The sequence below is a fragment of the Oncorhynchus masou genome, chromosome 19, assembly GCF_036934945.1.
Source record: "Oncorhynchus masou masou isolate Uvic2021 chromosome 19, UVic_Omas_1.1, whole genome shotgun sequence".
Lineage (NCBI taxonomy): Eukaryota > Metazoa > Chordata > Actinopteri > Salmoniformes > Salmonidae > Oncorhynchus > Oncorhynchus masou.
The window spans coordinates 30248866-30270621 of NC_088230.1; the positions used below are offsets into that span (position 1 = coordinate 30248866).

Genomic DNA, 21756 nt, shown 5'->3' on the forward strand with positions numbered 1-21756 from the left:
TTGAACAACACTGTCAAACCAGGGGTGTATGCAACTGAAAACGTTAAGAACAGAAAACAAGACTGTCTTATTGGACAAGTTCAATGTTTTGGCCCGTTTGCCTCCTAGTGAATACACACACCCCTGCTGAAGGCGATGTCACGTGGCCCTTTGACTGACAATGGTCTGAAATCTGAGGGGATAAGGGTCATTGACGGGTGACATCAGATTGCGACGCTTACCTGCAGCACAAACTTCTGATCAATGTAGCGCTTGGCGATGCTGGGCTGAAAGTCTGGGTTCTCCAAGAATCGCAGGAGGAACTCGTAGACAAGCTGGGAAAAGTCAACGAACTAAATCTGAGCCAAATAAAATATACATATAGAGCATAATACCAGGTAGAACACGTGTTAAAAAAATAAAAAAGTGGAGTTAAGATGAGGTCAAGTTGAAGTGACGTGGTTTTACCTGTATGTGTGGCCATGAGGCCTCGAGAGTAGGCTCGTCCTCCTCTGGGTCAAAATCAGGGTTCTCACTCGGCGGAAGAGTCCGGAATATGTTGGTGCAGATCTGTGAACAAGAGGGCATTTCATGAACACACTAAAACTGCAACAAAAAAAACTGACGCAAAAGCACATGGACAAACGGCAAACTTTTACCCACTGGACATGTCAACTTCGACCTTAGGTTTGGAGAGCTACATGAAATTCAAAGATTAAACAGGTGGTCACAAGACATATTACAAGACAAGAGGTATTACAATACACTGTTTATTATTCATTAATGTTTCCACTCATACAATACATCATGAAAGAATAACCAGAATGATATTTCCTAAGGCATTTCATGTCCAATGCAGTTTGGCCCGCTGTAACAGACTGAAGTCTAAGAATTCTAGGCTACATTAAAAAGTTACACACTGTGGATTTGCTGATGTCCTGAGGGAAAACTTTATAGCCAAAAGCCTAGCTGCTGTCGACTTCCTTAAAAGCCTCATGATAGTCCTAGCCTCCTTATCCCAGACTTATTTAAACAGTTTTCCAGTAATATGACCACATCAGGAGATTCAAAAGTGTCCTATATTTAGTCAGAGAAATTAAGATAAAGGCCTAGGCCTCCCGGGTGGCGCAGTGGTATAGGGCACTAGCTGTGCCACCAGAGACACTGGGTTCGCGCCCAGGCTCTGTCGCAGTCGGCCGCGACCAGGAGGTCCGTGGGGCGACGCACAATTGGCCCAAAGTCTTCCAGGTTAGGGAGGGTTTGGCCGGTAGGGATATCCTTGTATCATAGTGCACCGATGACTCCTGTGGTGGGTCGGGCATAGTGCATGCAAACCAGGCCACCAGGTGCACGGTGTTTCCTCCAGCACATTGGTGCAGCTGGCTTCCGGGATGGATGCGCGTGTTTCGGAGAACGCATGGCTTTTGACCTTCGTCTCTCCCGAGCCCGTACGGGAGTTGTAGTAACGACTAACAATTGGATACCACAAGAAGGGGGTAAAAAAACAAAAACTTATAGGCCTAGCTAGCGCTTCTTAATCATCACAACTTCTGGTGAGAAAGTTCTCATTTGGAGACATTTGTAATGGTAGGTAGAAACTCATAATTCAATCAATGCATTTTAATGCCTGGGATGATGGGTGTTCCCAGGACATCAGAACGGGATGCCCTTAGAGCTCTGCTACCCGACCTCAATTTTTAAAATTTATTTTACCTTTATTTAACTAGGCAAGTCAGTTCAGAGCAAATTCTTATTTACAATGACGGCCTACCCCGGCCAAACCAGGACGTTGCTGGGCCAATTGTGAGCCACCCTATGGGACTCCCAATCACAGCCGGATGTGATACAGCACCTTAAGATTATACATCGGGTAGGGCCCGTTTAATAAAAAATAAAAAAATCAATAACTAGGGTATGGGCAGGGCTCGGGTATCACTAATTTGATCACTAACATATTGAAGTTGAGCCAGTTGCTTGTGCTGTGCTGCACAGTAGTCATATCTGACTAAGATCACAACATTGTGTCAGAAGTGCTTCAACCTCATCAAATATAAAATAGGAGAGATTATTTCAAAGAAAAGAATGTTACTTGAGTTGTCTGAGTTTAGAGTGACATAAAGTAGCTAACTGCTCTCTGTCTCCTCATTGAGCAGAGCAGCCCAAGCAGAGCCGTTGCTATGGATACTCAGACTCCGAGCGTCATGGGCAGAGCGCATGCAGAGCGAGCTGTACATAGGGAGCAATGACAGGCATAGGAGCAGCTAATGAATTTACTAATGGAAGAAGTTATTTCTGATTTCGGCCAGGGCCTTAAATCTGGCAGAAGCAATGGGGCCGGGGCCGGGGCATGGGTAGGGCCTGAACGTCGGGGGCATGGGTAGGGCCTGAACGTCGGGGGCATGGGTAGGGCTTAAAAGTCATGCCTGTGCAGGCCTCTAGATGCCCTTCCCCACGCTAGGACATGATTAAATTTCCCCATTGAGGATGGTCTTTAAGTGTTTCACATCAATTCAGCAATCAACACAGCATTATGGTAGCACTACCAGAACAGACATAGCGTGAAATACATTGCAGAATAACTAGCCCACTGGGCCTTTATAGAGAAATTAAGATATCTAGGAAATTAGTAGTGAGTGACCAGGTTGCATATCAATAGGTTATACCAACTTATAATCAAAACAAAGACAGAAAATGAATTACAATTTCAGCTATACATCTTTTTCCCAATGTAGATGTGTACAGCTTGCACTGCAGCTAGGAAACAGAGGGAGACTTCCCTTGCATATAGGGAGATGAAAGCTACAAGTCTCCTATCATTGTATTAATACCCAGAGAACAGTAGCAGTTTACTCCACTAATATGCTGAGTGAGGGATGATAAGTAGGCTGATATCTGCTGTAAGGGTGCTTTATCATGAACACAGCCACAGAACCATCCAAACATACAGGGAGGGTTGAAGGAGAGAAGAGGGAGATGCAGCACTCCTCAAAATCTTGGGACTGAAAGACAAGTTTCTGTTGAAAAACTAGAAACTACGGACAGGCCTAATTGAATGTACTCTTGGATGCACGGAAGCAGTTTTATTGTATTGTTCAGTCCGCTGAAAAATGTCCAACATATAAAGAAGGCCTGACTAACACACTCACAGAACGGTTTAAATTCAGCATTCAAAGTTAGGTACCACAAATAAAAGAGATTACTTAGTGCCTTCAGAAAGTATTCACATTTAAAATGGATTTAATTGACATGTTGTGTCACTGGTCTACACACAATACCCCCATAATGTCAAAGTGTTATTATGTTTTAAAAATGTTTACAAACTAATTAAAAATGAAAAGCTGAAAATGTCTTCAGTCAATAAGTATTCAACCCTTTGTTATGACAAGCCTAAATCAGTTCAGAAGTAAAAACTGCTTAACAAGTCACATAAGTTGAATGGACTTATGTAGATCATTGACCCATTTTATTTTATTATTATTTTTTTAAACAATTAAATCCATTTGATTCCCATTTTGAAAGAACAAATTGTGCAAAAAAACAGTTGTGAATAGTTTCTGAAGGCACTTGTAGGAAGAGTAAAACCATTGTATGATCTAACGACTGTTCGCAGAAGTAACCTAATCCCTACAATCCGGAGTAGTGTGTGTGTATATCAAACGCATGTATACATGTCTGTGTGTGAGTGTTCATGCGTCTGTGTGTTAGAGAGAATTTGCGAGGCCTGTGGGCTGTTTACATAGAAATGTAGCACTCGTCACTCATTTCTAACAGTGCATGGAGATGTAGCCTAGCTAAAGCACAATTTAGAATTATGTTCCGCACAACAACAAAAAGCACAAAAAATGTGTTGCATTCTGAAAACACAAGTGTATGGACCATGACATTACATTGTACTGTGTATGGACCATGACATTACATTGTATTGTGTATGGACCATGACATTACATTGTATTGTGTATGGACCATGACATTACATTGTATTGTGTATGGACCATGACATTACATTGTATTGTGTATGGACCATGACATTACATTGTATTGTGTATGGACCATGACATTACATTGTATTGTGTATGGACCATGACATTACATTGTATTGTGTATGGACCATGACATTACATTGTATTGTGTATGGACCATGACATTACATTGTATTGTGTATGGACCATGACATTACATTGTATTGTGTATGGACCATGACATTACATTGTACTGTGTATGGACCATGACATTACATTGTACTGTGTATGGACCATGACATTACATTGTACTGTGTATGGACCATGACATTACATTGTACTGTGTATGGACCATGACATTACATTGTACTGTGTATGGACCATGACATTACATTGTACTGTGTATGGACCATGACATTACATTGTACTGTGTATGGACCATGACATTACATTGTACTGTGTATGGACCATGACATTACATTGTACTGTGTATGGACCATGACATTACATTGTATCGTGTATGGACCATGACATTACATTGTACTGTGTATGGACCATGACATTACATTGTATCGTGTATGGACCATGACATTACATTGTATCGTGTATGGACCATGACATTACATTGTATCGTGTATGGACCATGACATTACATTGTATCGTGTATGGACCATGACATTACATTGTATCGTATGGACCATGACATTACATTGTATCGTGTATGGACCATGACATTACATTGTATCGTGTATGGACCATGACATTACATTGTATCGTGTATGGACCATGACATTACATTGTATCGTGTATGGACCATGACATTACATTGTATCGTGTATGGACCATGACATTACATTGTATCGTGTATGGACCATGACATTACATTGTATCGTGTATGGACCATGACATTACATTGTATCGTGTATGGACCATGACATTACATTGTATCGTGTATGGACCATGACATTACATTGTATCGTGTATGGACCATGACATTACATTGTATCGTGTATGGACCATGACATTACATTGTATCGTGTATGGACCATGACATTACATTGTATCGTGTATGGACCATGACATTACATTGTATCGTGTATGGACCATGACATTACATTGTATCGTGTATGGACCATGACATTACATTGTATCGTGTATGGACCATGACATTACATTGTATCGTGTATGGACCATGACATTACATTGTATCGTGTATGGACCATGACATAACATTGTATCGTGTATGGACCATGACATAACATTGTATCGTGTATGGACCATGACATAACATTGTATTGTGCATGGACCATGACATTACATTGTATTGTGTATGGACCATGACATTACATTGTATTGTGTATGGACCATGACATTACATTGTATTGTGTATGGACCATGACATTACATTGTATTGTATATGGACCATGACATTACATTGTATATGGACCATGACATAACATTGTATTGTGTATGGACCATGACATAAGTAAGCTTTTAATATTTTAATAGACTCGCTGCAATTATCCAAAACGTCTCATCAACCCTCCAAACCACTGGTACTCCATCTGCCGGTCTGTGGGGAGGGTGCATGTGGCGGGAGTCTCAGTCAGTGGCATTTGGAACGTGTTCCCAGCACACGCTCAGCTCACAGCGTGCTGTGGTCTTACTCATGTCCAGTGTTTGAGCTGAAAGGGGATTCAGTTGCCAGAATCAAATTCTGACCCAAGAAATGCTCCTGCATAGGCACTGATCACCTAGAGAGACTAATGACAATTTTAAAAATAGGGGCACCGGAGTCCTGCAATGTTTACTTTGCTCGGGCACGCACCCTTTTTGACAAGGAGAAAATAGAACGCAAAGGAGGGAGATGAGGAAGTAGGCGCACATTTATGTTGACAATGTTTGTTTTGCTGACGTTTTCACACTAGCTTGTTTGCTAAAGTTCGAACCACAGTTTAATTATTTGTTACATTGTGGTTACAATTAAAAATGTAAAATAATGAAATTAAATGAATCCTATTCATAATGCATTAATCAGATGCGCGTGGCGAGCGTGTCATTTTTCCAACGCTCCTATTGTGTTAGTATTTCATCAACAATGTCGAGTAGGTTACAAGCATATTACGGCTGTAATATTGTTCAGACTACAAATGATTGTTGCATGTGATTATAATGAAACAGGGTAAAGAAAACGAAGTATTCACATCGCACTGTCTTGAACTGACCCGCATTTTCCTGCATTCTAGAACACTGAGTGGAGCCGTGTATTTATTGTCTGTTTGTTTAATTAGAAGGTGAACTCTATTAAAACATGTTAAAAAAATATTTTGGGAGGGTCTGTGTTTTGAAAATGCAGACTTTTGAAAACTATCGTGACCCGGCAGAGCAAATCATATTCATGCTGTGCTGCATAAACACAACTGGCAGTAATTTACAGAGGGGGCGTAGGACAACTTCCTTTTACTTTTTATTTTTTTATTTCACCTTTATTTAACCAGGTAGGCTAGTTGAGAAGAAGTTCTCATTTGCAACTGCGACCTGGCCAAGATAAAGCTTAGCAGTGTGAACAGACAACACAGAGTTACACATGGAGTAAACAATTAACAAGTCAATAACACAGTACAAAAAAGGGGAGTCTATAGACATTGTGTGCAAAAGGCATGAGGAGGTAGACAAATAATTACAATTTTGCATATGAACACTGGGGTGATAAATGATCAGATGGTCATGTACAGGTAGAGATATTGGTGTGCAAAAGAGCAGAAAAGTAAATAAATAAAAACAGTATGGGGATGAGGTAGGTGAAAATGGGTGGGCTATTTACCAATAGACTATGTACAGCTGCAGCGATCGGTTAGCTGCTCAAATAGCACGTTTGAAGTTGGTGAGGGAGATAAAAGTCTCCAACTTCAGGGATTTCTGCAATTCGTTCCAGTCACAGGCAGCAGAGTACTGGAACGAAAGGCGGCCAAATGAGGTGTTGGCTTTAGGGATGATCAGTGAGATACACCTGCTGGAGCGCGTGCTACGGATGGGTGTTGCCATCGTGACCAGTGAACTGAGATAAGGCGGAGCTTTACCTAGCATGGACTTGTAGATGACCTGGAGCCAGTGGGTCTGGCGACGAATATGTAGCGAGGGCCAGCCGACTAGAGCATACAAGTCGCAGTGGTATAAGGTGCTTTAGTGACAAAACGGATGGCACTGTGATAAACTGCATCCAGTTTGCTGAGTAGAGTGTTGGAGGCAATTTTGTAGATGACATCGCCGAAGTCGAGGATCGGTAGGATACTCAGTTTTACTAGGGTAAGTTTGGCAGCGTGAGTGAAGGAGGCTTTGTTGCGGAATAGAAAGCCGACTCTTGATTTGATTTTCGATTGGAGATGTTTGATATGAGTCTGGAAGGAGAGTTTACAGTCTAGCCAGACACCTAGGTACTTATAGGTGTCCACATATTCAAGGTCGGAACCGTCCAGGGTGGTGATGCTTGTCGGGCATGCGGGTGCAGGCAGCGATCGGTTGAAAAGCATGCATTTGGTTTTACTAGCGTTTAAGAGCAGTTGGAGGCCACGGAAGGAGTGTTGTATGGCATTGAAGCTCGTTTGGAGGTTAGATATCACAGTGTCCAAGGACGGGCCGTAAGTATATAGAATGGTGTCGTCTGCGTAGAGGTGGATCAGGGAATCGCCCGCAGCAAGAGCAACATCATTGATATATACAGAGAAAAGAGTCGGCCCGAGAATTGAACCCTGTGGCACCCCCATAGAGACTGCCAGCGGACCGGACAGCATGCCCTCCGATTTGACACACTGAACTCTGTCTGCAAAGTAATTGGTGAACCAGGCAAGGCAGTCATCCGAAAAACCGAGGCTACCGAGTCTGCCGATAAGAATATAGTGATTGACAAAGTCAAAAGCCTTGGCAAGGTCGATGAAGACGGCTGCACTGTATTGTCTTTTATCGATGGCGGTTATGATATCGTTTAGTACCTTGAGTGTGGCTGAGGTGCACCCGTGACCGGCTCGGAAACCAGATTGCACAGCAGAGAAGGTACGGTGGGATTCGAGATGGTCAGTGACCTGTTTGTTGACTTGGCTTTCGAAGACCTTAGATAGGCATGGCAGGATGGATATAGGTCTGTAACAGTTTGGGTCCAGGGTGTCTCCCCCTTTGAAGAGGGGGATGACTGCGGCAGCTTTCCAATCCTTGGGGATCTCAGACGATATGAAAGAGAGGTTGAACAGGCTGGTAATAGGGGTTGCGACAATGGCGGCGGATAGTTTCAGAAATAGAGGGTCCAGATTGTCAAGCCCAGCTGATTTGTACGGGTCCAGGTTTTGCAGCTCTTTCAGAACTTGATTATGACTAAGCATGTTTCAATACATCTACCGTGGCGAAGGGTAGAGAATAATATAATCAAAACGGAGGGGGGCAAAGATAAATCCATTAAGGATTCTGCATCAGCCACATCTCCCCATTACAATTCTGTGCTGGAGACTCGGTTTGGAGGCAGGTCATCACCACAACGATCACTGCAGCAGAGGTTTATTTTTAGCCTTGGAGGAATTGGAGAGTGACACACACGACGACGGAGAGGCTGGCAAGAGTGCTACCATTCTCCACAGTGTGTGTGTGTGTGTGTGTGTGTGTATGACAACACCCAATTACCTATTGTCAGTTTGACAAGCCACACAGCTCTAAAGGGGTGACAAAGGAGTAAAACATTCTTCAGCTGACAGTAATGCAACTTTTGAGATGCCGAAGAGCTTGCTGCTACTTACTATACCATTTCCTTAGAGTTTAATTGACTATAAAAATTGGCCTTCCGCAGAGGTGGCTGGATAACACTGAACATACTGAGCACACTGAACCATACATTGAATGAAATATCCTTATTTGGATTGCACTGGCAGCAGCCATTGAACAATGTGCAACGCTAAACACATAAGTGCTGTTATACCATTTCATTTTCATGACAGGCAGAGCCCACTTCTGCGACAGGCTCCGAGAGTGCACGGTACCCACACTACAAAGATGGCGCCATATGTAATTAGCTGGAGCTAACTAACAGCTTGGGTCGCTTTGATCTCCTTGGTGTAAAGAACGCTTTAGAGTGTTCCTTTCACTGGCCGAGGTTTCTAAAGCAACGGGGTGCTGTTGTACACCGTCTTGCATCTCACTGCCTTGGTGGAGGAGGTGGGTGGATGTTAGAGAGAGACAGTGTGTGTGTTGGAAACAGATTTTTTATTCAGGAAAATAGACAGAGACCATCAGGAGAAGAAGAGAAAGAGACATTGGGAAGAGGGAGGGAGGAGGGGAATGGGGGAGACTAATGATCCAGACTATAGACAGAGTCCCACTGGTATTCAAATAAGCAGCCAGTCACACATCCCTGCCACTCACACACAGATAGTGTGTTGAAAAATTGTTGGAAGTATGTACTGGAATTACTTTTGAATTGTTTAGCTACTTCGGGAATAACTATGTATGTGCTTCGCCTTTCCTTGACCCAAGTTCATGTCTCATTTAGAATGAAAGCTGCTCAATCTGATGACACTGTAGTGTTGTGCCTAAGAGAGTCGTCTTGAAGACAGGCCTTGAAGTGGTATTCAGGGTGGTATTGAATTTCCTGTCCGTCACTTCAAGGAACATACTCTACCTCTATAACACCTCTCTGGGTCCCTGGATGGTCTACAGGTGCAGCCCTGCCTCGCTTCGCAGTCTCTGTGTAGTTCCATTCAGGGTTTAAGCTGGCCAGATCTCATTAGGTGTGGGGCCGCTCTGCCATGGATATGGGATAAGACGCCAGACAACCCACTACAGCCGGTGACAAAGCCTTTTATCTGCAGCTACGACGCTCCAGTCACCTCTAAGGTGTTCAAGGAGGACCTTAACCAGCAGCCTCAATTAGGGACACCCAACACCAAACTGAGTAAACTAACAGACGGAAAGAAAGAAAAATACACATTGGACAATAACCTTGCATTGAACAATCAAATTCTGCTTCGGTTTGTAAAGTGGAGAGTGGGGGACACAGGTCCGAGGCTAGTAAAACTAGGACAAATTGTTCAACTCTTTTTCTAAACTATATGGTTCTCCCTTAACTGATGTAATCTGTGTATGATGTGATTTCACGTGTTAGATGAGAGTAGCTAACACAGCTTCATATCACTGCTTTGGGTGCATTCTCTTCACCACCCTGTGTTGAACATGCCCAGCTGATCCCAAACAAGCCAATGAAAGAAATGGGAGTTTTTTTCCCTGGGCTCACTCAGAGGCATATTTCTCTAGCCTTGGTATAACACAACTGATTGACTTCTGGTGGTGTCACATGGGCCACATTCCAGGGAGGGCTGCCAGGCGGGAAATAAAGTAACAGTGTGATACTCATCCCGCCCTGACGCCAAATACCTCAAGACAACTGCCCGGGCTGATAACAACCACTGCAATATTCACACACAAACACTAGCATTATTAGCTCTGTTTCCTAGCACTATTAGCTCTGTTTCCTAGCACTATTAGCTCTGTTCTGTAGCACTATTAGCTCTGTTCTGTAGCACTATTAGCTCTGTTCTGTAGCACTATTAGCTCTGTTCTGTAGCACTATTAGCTCTGTTCTGTAGCACTATTAGCTCTGTTCTGTAGCACTATTAGCTCTGTTCTGTAGCACTATTGGCTCATTCTTGCTGTGCTGCTGTAGCAGCATTAAGCCATTCTTGCTGTAATATTATAATGTAGCTGTATAATAATTTATTTACTGTAACATCAGCCCCTTTTCAATTTCCAGAAGAAATACCTGCATATTTTTCTCTCCTTCATATATGATTGTGTTAGTCTGAAAATAGGATGTCATACCATGAATGTACTTGGACTACCCCCTGCATGGACATGACTATTATTATTTCACAGCACACATATCAAACATGTCAAAATGCACAGTGGGAGATTGGGAACATAAGGAAAGAAATGAAGGAGAGGGAACAGGAGAGTGTATGGTAGAGAGAGCAAATAAGAGAAAGAGAAGCGGGGTGTGTCTCTAGCCAGGGTTGGGGTCGATAACTAAGTGAAATGCACTAATGGCACCAGATGGCTTTAAGCTCTATGTGGGGTCATTGAGGGACTGTGTGTGTGACACAGCAACGCCCCACTCAGTGGTATCTGCGGGGGACCAAGCTAAATCTGTACTGTGTGTGTGGTGTGTATTTGAGAGAGTGAAATAAAGTAAAGGGTGCTGTACAAAAGAGTAAAAGGGCGCATGAAAAGGATAGAGAAGGTGTGGATAGAGATGAATCATCCAGTTATAGATGTAGTTTAATGGACATATTATACCATAAATGCCAGAGTTCACGGAATTCAATGTAAATCAGAGCTCTGAAAGTATCTCAGCGTAAGCCCTCGGTCCTCCCATCCTCATCGCTGACAAAAGAAGGCGGCAAAATCATAGGCCTGCACAATACAATAAGTCAATCAAGCATTCTTCACCTTGAACTGAGACAGCTGTGCAGCTGTAAAGATTGTCTTTCATATTACACTTCTCGTGTGTCAAACAGAGTGGGCAACTAGAGGCGAAACCCTTCATCTATCAGCACCCAGGGGCAGATGCTTTTTTCAACGAGGGCCATGGTTACATTTATGATCTACCTGTTTGTACTCTCCATTGCCTCAATGATCAAAGCGGTCGCTGTGGCTCAGGCATAATGGACTGCACTTCAACACCCACCACTTCATTATCATGGGATGCAGAGAATGGAGAATCCCGAGGACGCCCTTGCCCATCTGTCCACCATGGTTCCACCTCTCGCTCAGGGCAGCCCTCGGCCTCCAGATAAATAGCACTGATAGATGTGGTGCTGTTGGTGAGAGCAACTTTAATGACTAACCCTATTCAGAGGCCCTGCTCCTCCTAACATGCCCAGTTGTGAGGCTACTCTACAGGTAGAGAGCAATCAACACTCAAGACAGGCAAGTCAACAACCTATCCAGCAGTATAATCAAGCAGCAGTCCCTGGATGTGTATGTTTATCGATTTGCTACATCAAAATGTATAGGTCCTCCTAGGAAGGATGCCTACACGATTACCTATGACACACAAGTAACTTGCCGCGATAGCTAAGGATGTGCTGAAGATAACCTATCCCCGTGTGTAATCAGCGGTTCCCCTGGCAGCGCCGCAGAGTGAGTCCGTATCCGTGGCACTGTAAACGCTGTGTGAGTGAGTCACTAAGGCTGGCCAGGCTTCTTTGTGTTCAAGAGTGACTACCTATTACAGAAAAAGACAGAGCTACTCAACCACACTCCACAGTTTAACAGGATGCTTCCCGTTACATACACATTACCTGTGAAAGAAGTGGTTTAAGCACAACTGAACGCTACATTTGGCCAATTCACTGATTCCGTCATACACATGTCATCGAAATAATCAAACTACATGTGAAAGCTCTACCAGGGCGGTTAAAGGAAGTGTAGCACTTATTTCTCAATGCATATAATAGTAACGTAGAATACCAAGAAAACACTCCCAAATTACAAACTCTTAAATCAATTGTTATAATACAAAGTTGTTCAAAAAGTTGGGTGAGGTTTTTTGCCAAATCAGCTCTGACTTCGGAAAAAAATCCCACGATGAATGACAAAATTTAAAAAAAAGTGGGATATGAGAATGAAGAGGGTAAATTGGGCATCTACTGAGGGACACATTTTAGAACTTCCATGGCTATCAACAATGGAATTAGTGCTTCAGCAAGAAGTTTCTTCTCAAAGTGGATGCTGTCCCTACCATTACTGTGGCTTCTAAAGTATGTCAAACAGCCAGCAGCACCAGCAGAGACCGAGCATTATCATGGGCTTAAGAGAGCATGGAACTCAATCGGGTAAGTGAAAGAGCTAGCTTGGTATCTCTATGCTAACAGTAGCTAGCTATAACGCATTTATCTTCATCTAAATGACGCTGATAAAACGAAACAAATGTAAACATGTCTACCAGCTGTTGGTAGCTAACTGCTGATGCTGTCATACTATAGATAGTACAAGCCTATGGGAAAGAGTAGTTTTGTCCACGAAGGAGTTCACCGCTACTGTATAGGGCAAGTTAAGGTGTTTGTGGGGGCTACTGCCGAGTGTGAGCTAAACTGAAATGCTTGATATGGCTAGCTATCCTCTTCCTCTGTTTCTGAATGAATTAGTGGCTACTTCTTTCTTGCTAGCAAAATAAGTGAGCTTGATTTTGTTTGTGTACTGCCATTTGTCGATAACATGGCTACGTTTATCACTGGTATGGGTTGGTAAATATCCTAAACCTAGCCAGCTAGACGACAAGCTAAAACCGGGGAGAGCGTTTTCTCAGTAAGCTGAGAATAAGTAGACATGCTAATGTATAATGTGGCTGCCTGGAGCAATGATACATGCCAAATGTCAGGTAATGCAGGGCTGATCTTCCTCGATAGCAATCCCTTAAAATGACATCTGGATAAACAATTACTCTGTCTGACACACCCTTAAAAAGTGATATATGCCTCAGGACTACCTGGTGACTCCTGGCTGTCCCCAGTCCACCTGGGCGTGCTGCTGCTCCAGTTTCAACTGTTCTGCCTGAGGCTATGGAACCCTGACCTATTCACCGGACGTGCTACCTTGTCCCGGACCTGCTGTTAAACGACTCTCTCTCTCGCTCTACCACACCTACTGTCTCGACATCTGAATGCTTGGCTATGAAAAGACAACTGACATTTACTCTTGAGGTACTGACCTGTTGCACCCTTGACAACCACTGTGATTATTATTTGACCCTACTGGCCATCTTGAAGAACAATCTGGCTTTAATGGCCATATACTCTTATAATCTCCATCTGGTACAGCCAGAAGAGGACTGGCCACCCATCAGAGCTTGGTTCCTCTCTAGGTTCCTGCCTTTCAAGGAAGTTTCTCTTAGCCACAGTGCTTCTACATCTGCATTGCTTACCGTTTGGGGGTTTTAGGCTGGGTTTCTGTATAGCACTTTGTGACATCTTCTGATGTAAAAAGGGCTTTATAAATACATTTGATTGATATATCAAGATCAATGAATAAATGCAATAAATATACTGCGTAGCAGAGGAAAGCAGTAGATGCCAGAGACCGTAGTTCAAGGTGGCATGGAGAAGAGACAGCTAGTTGCTTCTTGAATCCTGATGACCTAGTGCTGAACTGAAGGAGTGCTGGAAACTGACTGGGGGCGTTTGGGTCGTCCTTCTCTGTCTGGTCTGGCACCATGGCTAGCGGTGAGGGTTGAGACAAGGGCAAAAGGATGAGCGAGGTGATTAAGAGGTCTGGGTAATCTTTGGGTCTGACTGGAGCTGAAGGTGTGCGAGGGCTTTGGGAGCACTGCCTCTCTCCAAGGTTGCTCAGGGAATAGCGACTGTGTACAGTGCGCAACAAGGTTATATCCTAAGGCCCTTTCATTTCACATCTCGAAGAATGACAGCTGTTCCTATTCAAGATCTAAACTAAACAAAAATGAAAACGCAATATGCAACAATTTCTAAGATTTTACTGAGTTACAGATCGTAAGGAAATCCGTCCATTGAAAAAAATTCATTAAGCCCTAATCTATGGTTTACACATGACTGGGAATGCAGATGTGTATCTGTTGGTCACAGATACCTTAAAAAAAGGATAGGGGCGTGGATCAGAAAACTAATCAGTATCTGTTGTGACCATTTGCCTCGTGCAGCACAACACATCATCGCATAGAGATGATCAGGCTATTGATTGTGGCCTGTGGAATGTTGTCTCAGTCCTGTTCAATGGCTGTGTGAAGTTGCTGGATATTGGCGGGAACTGGAACACACCGTCGTACACGTCAATCCAGAGCATCCCAAATATGCTCAATGGGTGACATGTCTGGTGAGTATGCAGGCCATGGAAGAACTGGGACATTTTAATCTTTCAGGAATTGTGTGCAGATCCTCGTGACATGGGGCCGTGCATTATCATGCTGAAACATTAGGTGATGGCGACGGATGAATGGCACGACGATGGGCCTCAGGATCTTGCCACGGTATACACGTTCCTTCAGATTGCTATTGATAAAATAAAATTGTGTTTGTTGTCCGTAGCTTATGCCTGCCCATACCATAACCCTCCGCCACCATGGGGCACTCTGTTCACATCATTGACATCAGCAAACTGCTCGCCCACACAGTCTGCCATCTACCTGGTACAGTTGAAACTGGGATTAATCTGTGAAGAGCACACTTCTCCAGTGTGCCAGTGGCCATCGAAGGTGAGCATTTTCCCACTGAAGTCGGTGACAACAGTCAAACTGCAAGCAGGTCAAGACCCCGGTAAGGCTGACGAGCTTCCATAAGACGTACGGCCAAATTCTCTGAAACGACGTTGAAGGCAGGTTATGGTAGAGAAATGAACATTCAATTCTCTGGCAACTGCTCTGGTGGACAATCCCGCAGTCAGCTAGCCAATTGCACACTCCCTTAAAAACGTGAGACATTGTGTCGTGTAACAAAACTGCACATTTTAGAGTGGTCTTTAATTGTGCCCAGCACAAGGTGCACCTGTGTAATGATCATTATGGAGCAACTATGGAGGATGCGTAAATAGGCTAGCACCGTACAGCTAGTCTCAGCTCGGTTTTACTCAGTAGCGTGAAAAGGCTGTTAGTGTAAGGAGCCCACTCACCATATTTGAGATCTCCGGATACGCTGCCTCTACCAGGACGCCCCTGTTGGTGGAGACGTAGTCCACCAGCTCGTTGAGCGTGGCCCGCTTGATCTCCTTGCTCTTCAGGTCGGTGACAGAGTCCATGAAGTCAAACAGCATGCAGCACTGCTGGAGCTTCTGGGTGAACAGCTCCTGCTGCTCTGTAGAGGGTGCATCTGGAACCAGAGATGACATGGAAACAACATTTAGTCTACATTGTCATTTAGCCTAAAGACTCCTAAATGGGGCGACTGTACAACCATTGCATTTTATCGATGTCAACTAAAGTTTGCCTGGTTTGTAGCCTAAACAACATTACCCACAAACTGCAGGTAACTGTTGCCAAGGCAGCCCAACTGAATGTAACTTAGGAAAAGACCCGTCACGACGAGAAAAGTACAAAACTTTATGAAAATTCATGGGCAGATTGGATGTCAATACTGACTGAAACAGAGCCAAACTATACAGTATACAGAGGCTCAATTCACATCCTCAGTGCAAGGCCAAACAGACATTTGCTGAATGACAAGTTGACAGGTACTTGGCTTATGTGTATAGTCACAGAACAGAACACTGATAAAATAGGTGCAGTTGAGAGTAATCCTAATGGAACATTTTAGTAGGTTTTTAGTAAACACTCCATACAACGCATACTGTACCTCAAATCATAATAGGCCAAATGCTTACACAGCCTGTGAAAACAGATGTGAGGACTATAATTGACATTAAACACAGGCAAGGATCCAGATACGATTTTAAAAATCACAATTTCAAATCTAATTTTATTTGTCACATGCACTGAATACAACAGGTGTAGGTAGACATTACAGTGAAATGCTTACTTACAAGCCCTTAACCTTGGTAGTTGGAGGTAGTCAGTGTTGTTCCAATCAACGGGCATTTGACATAAAACTCAATAGAGCCAGCCCAGTCACTCTAGCTTTTATCATAAAGCCATTTATGGATTAGACGGTGAGTGTGTGCAGGGTTATTAGAGCTGTCAAACCTGATCCCTGCCAGGCTACAAACAGCACTTATTGCAGCCACCCAGAAACAACGTGACAGAACAGTATAGTACAGCACAGTGTTGGGCTAGCCTAGCAGTAGGGTTATGGCTCTTAACTGATACGGTATCAGGATGAAGAAGCCTTGAAAGGGAATGATAGGCATAGTACCAGAGACACTTTTGAGGAGATGGGAAAATCGTATTAATGCCCATGCGTGGTCAATGAGCCATGCGGAGCATTCCCGGCGATTCTGGGACAAGGACAGCTCTCCTTCAAGGAGTGGAACGAAGTCAATTGTGCACTAGCTCAAAAACCCAACATTAGCATGCATTTAGTGAACAAGAAGTACAAAATTAGAAATATTTTCTGAGGTGAGATAATTAACTTGTTCTCTCTAATATTGTATAGCTTTGGAATAGTGACACTTAAATTTGTGAAGGGATTGCGTGATGATTAGTTTAGCAACTGTGTAACGCAGCATGACAACGTGAACGCGATTGGTCGACAGTCTGCTGGGTTGGGTGTTATACATTTAGCATTCATTGCCAAATGTGATTCCTATCTCATTCTTTCCTTAATATCTCTGGTAGTACCATCCCCGACTGACTGACCACCATCTAAAAATCAGGGCTACCTAAAGCTCCAAATCTCTCCTGGACACATACAGTATTTCGACTCAGGGAAGAATGTGTGGTTGTTCTATGCTGTAATACAGCAATGAAATGCCCATAGTGTTTGTGGTTCAATGCTGTAATACAGTAATGAATAGTGACTAGAGCCCAAGTTAATCTTGTTTTTTGTCCGATACAGATTACTTTGGGGACAAAACTTGCAGATACCGATATACTGTTTTACAGCGGGGAAATTAAAGTGTAATTTTTCCACCGTGAATTTTCAGAATTTGCCACCTAAAAGAGAAATTGTTCAATAACTATGATTCAAATGTTTATTTAATACATTGTGACATTAATGAGATCATGAGTATGTCCGCAAGTGTTTAGATAAGCATGAGATCTGTTTTTTCATCCTATTTATTACACATTGGTTGAATTATCGTCCCATACCGATATAGCGGTAAAAGGCCAATATCGGCCTATAATATCGGTGAATCGATATATTGGTCGGGCTCTAATAGAGAGTGCCATGTTGACAACATCCTAACTCACTTAGAGGCCTCAGTTAGTGACGGGCTTGCTGAACCACATAATGTGCAGTATGTTTGGTCAGAGAGCACTCAAACTTTGTTGTGGATGATGGGCTCGAGAACAGAGCGAGAGGAAGAGAGGCATTGCTGAACAGGATATGCTTGTCATAATGGAAACTGCCTTTCGTCTGGAAGGTCTTTCCTTTTCCCACCCATTAAGCAACATTTTTATTTTTTCCCTTTCTTTCAGATGGCCACTAAGCTAATGTATCATTACATTTTCCTTACATGTGGAAATGTTATTGTATCAAAACTGACATGCACAAAGTAAAATCCCTTCACTGTGGCAACTGACCCCGGGATATTTTATGACCTATAATTCCCTATCACATGAGTTCCAAGAACACTCAAACTCAAATCAAAGTTTATTGGTCGCGTACAGTTTTGCAGATGTTATCGCAGGTGCAGTGAAATGCTATCTCTAGTAGATTGGTGCCAATAATTCAGGAGGGCACTGAGGTAAATATGAACAAAAAAAGATGCCAAGACAACAGGTCTGAGTCGTCTCCTACACATGTTTGATGAGGTGGGAGAAGACCAGGGATTTGAGACCATTCCTCCATACAGCAACACTCCAGATCCTTCAGTCCTTGGTCCTCTCACTTTTGGACTCTCCTATTCAGCTCACCGCATAGGTTTTCAAATGGTGTTTCGGTCAGGGGACTGGGACGGCCATTGCGAAACGTCTATGGTCAGCGAACCATTTGTGTAGATTTGGAGGTATGCTTTGGATCGTTGTCCTGCAGGAAGATCCAACGAAGACCCAGTTTTAGCCTACTGGCAGAGGCAGACAGGTTTTGACCTAAAATCTCCTGGTACTTGGAGTCCATGATGCCATGTATCCTAACAAGGGTCCCAGGGCCTTTGGATGTATAACAGGCTCACAACATCACAGATCCACCACCATACTTCATTCTCAGTGGGAATTAGGATCTTTTCTGCATGACCATGGAAACCCAACTCTAGTGTTTGTTGCAAAAAAACGACATTTTAGTCTCATCAGACCATAGAACCTGGTTCCAATCAAAGTTCCAATGACATTTAGCAAACTCCAGGCGCTTATGTTTGTGGTTTGGTGATAGCAGAGGCTTTCTTCTGGCAACCCTTTCAAATAACTCGGTCATGGCACCTAATTGCAGTTTTGGAGACTTGGTAACCCCAAGATGTAACCTACTTCTGCAATTCACCAACTGTGATCCTTGGAGATTTTTTTGCCACTTGAACCATCCTTCTCACTGTCCGTGGGGGCAAAATACACTTGCGTCCTCTTCCAGGCAGGTTCATTACAGCTCCAGTTTTACATTTCTTAATTACTGCCCTAATAGTGAAGATGGGTATTTTCAGGCGTGTAGCTACCTTTTTAATAGGCATTGCCTTATTTGTGAAGGTCAGCAACCTTTTGTCTCATTTCATTTGTATGTTCTCTATCCTTTCCCATGTTGAAGGATGACAAAGAGAGTTTAGCCTGTGTGTGCCACCTCATATTTATACCCCAGTGAAACAGGAAGTCATGGAGTTCCCAAAGACTCAGATGAACTTTAAAATTAACAAATCATAAAATCGGAATATACATCAATTTGATTTTGTTCATAAGAATTTTTAGGGGTGCCAATAACTGTCATGCATGTTTTTGATTAAATAATACTTTCTTGATAGAATTGGTAAAAATAAATAAATGTGTAACTCAATTAAAGGTTAGATTCATATGATATGTTGAGTAAGATCAAGCTGACAAACAATAATTACAGTTTCACAGCCTTTTTTGTATTTACCTAGGGTGCCAATAATTCAGGAGGACACTGTAGAAACAAGTGGGTTGGCACTTGACTTTTACCAGCACAGGTTAGGTAACAAAGTCAATAAAGCAATCTCAGGCACTAACAAAGCAAAAAAATAAATACTTACATCTAGGCCTATAGCTGCTCTCTTATGACAAAAACAGGTGAGTGTTTTAGCTCAAACAAGCAGTGTTTACCTTTAAAACTGTTCTGTTGTCATTTTAATAAAGGTATTTTTTTTTAAATGCCAGATGTTTCACGAGGCCTGAAAACTAAGAAAAGCACATAACTAGGGTCCTGAGTTTTGTGCAGTCAAGTCACATGCCTGGATTTTGACTTGTATGCAGAAAGTAAGCAGCATAGTTGGTAAATTTCCACAACAACTAAGAGTGTTGAAGTGTAAGGCTCAACTTCTCAGCTGTTTTGGTGCTTTGGCTACCACACTGCACAGATACAGTGCGACTGCGTGAGAGCAAAGTTCTTGCATCTCAATATCTGCTCATGGCAACGTCATTTCACTGAGTCTACCTTTAAAGCTTTTTCGTCAAACTGTCTCCTTTTGTTTATGTCAGATGGTCCAGCACAATCCTCAGACAATTGCTTTCATTTATGATGTAATTCTTATTTCTGGATAAGGCTTAAAACACAGGATAAAATCTTGCTATGTCACACGATTGCACAAAACACAGGGCCTTGGCCATAACATGTACCTGTGTGAAAGGTCTTGCCAACTCCACTATGCCAACGGCTCGTTAAACATTAACTATGCTGGCTGCGGTGATGCACAAGATCTACAGGGCAATTTCCTTCAATTTCTGATGCTCACACGGGAGCTATGACATCTTTAATCCTCCTGTCCACAGGGGAAAGTCTTGCTTTCTTGACTTTGACACTTCCAGAGCTTTCGCTAAAATCACAGAAAAAAACAAAGGCTGGGCTATTTATGTATTTAAGACAGCCTATGTCTCAACATTCTCCAGATTAACACTATTTTTCTTCCAAATTGAACAAGCATTAGGGCAGGGATCAGTGGTTCCCAAACGTTTTATAGTCCCATACCCCTTCAAACACTTAACCTCCAGCTGTGTACCCCCTCTAGCACCAGGGTCAGCGCACTCTCAAATGTTCTTTTTGCCATCATTGTAAACCTACCAGAGGCACACACTATACAATACATTTATTAGACATAATAATGGAGTGTGAGTTTGTCACTTCCCTCGAGTCGGGTTGTGACAAAGAGCTCTTATAAGACCAGGGCTCAAATATTAATTCAATAATTTTGCTCTTTATTTAGCGAACTTACATACACAACTTTTGATCATCGAAAATTAGGATTAACTCGCTTGAAAGGATGCTCATAACTCTGCAATGTTAGGTTGTATTGGAGAGTCTCAGTCTTAAATAATTTTCCATACACAGTCTGTGCCTGTATTTAGTGTTCATGCTAGTGAGGGCAGAGAATCCACTCTCACATAGGTACTTGGTTGCAAAGGGCACCAATGTCTTAACAGTGCGTTTAGCCAAGGCAAGAAACTCTGCGTGCAGACCTATCCAGACATCTGTCAGTGGCTTCTGATTAAATTAAATTCACACAGAACTTCTCGTTGCAATTTCGATGAGGCTCTCTTGTTCAGATATCTGTAAGTGGACTGGAGGCAGGGCATGAAAGGGATAACGAATCCAGTTATTTGTCATCCGTTTCAGGGAAAGTTGCGCACCCAACTCACTCAGGTGTTTCGCTATATCACATTTGACATGGCCCGTACGCTTGAGTTCATTTGCACACCAAAAAAAATAAAAAAATCATACAATGCTGGAAAGACCTGTGTGTTGACCTTGTTAATGCAGACAGAACTTCTTAACTTCAGTATTGAGTAGCTTGGATAAAAAGGTGCCCAGAGTAAACTGCCTGCTACTCAGGCCTAAAAGCTAGAATATACATATAGTAAGTAGATTTAGATAGTTTTAGAAACGTCAGTGTTTTCTATTTGAATGATGTCTGAGAATAACAGAACTCATGGCATGCAAAACCCTGAGAAAAAAATCCAACCAGGAAGTGGGAAATCTGAGGTTTGTAATTTTTCAAGTCATTGCCTATCGAAGTGTCTATGGTGTCATATTGCACTTCCTAATGC

General features: G+C 42.8%; 1 protein-coding gene across 2 annotated transcripts in view; it reads right to left on the minus strand.

Moving 5' to 3' along the window:
* Positions 1–21756, minus strand: part of ppp2r5a (protein phosphatase 2, regulatory subunit B', alpha isoform) — a 74656-nt gene that overhangs the window by 16532 nt on the left and 36368 nt on the right. Inside the window, exons 1-4 of one of the 2 annotated variants that reach the window (XM_064925605.1) lie at positions 16479–16548; positions 15612–15808; positions 448–549; positions 222–314 (exon numbers count right to left, since the gene is read on the minus strand). In XM_064925605.1, coding sequence (XP_064781677.1) covers positions 222–314; positions 448–549; positions 15612–15808; positions 16479–16533 — 447 coding nt within the window. In that variant the 5' untranslated portion in view covers positions 16534–16548. Of the gene's footprint in view, positions 1–221; positions 315–447; positions 550–15611; positions 15809–16478; positions 16549–21756 lie in introns of those variants that run through there. The other variant, XM_064925604.1, reaches the window with a different exon arrangement.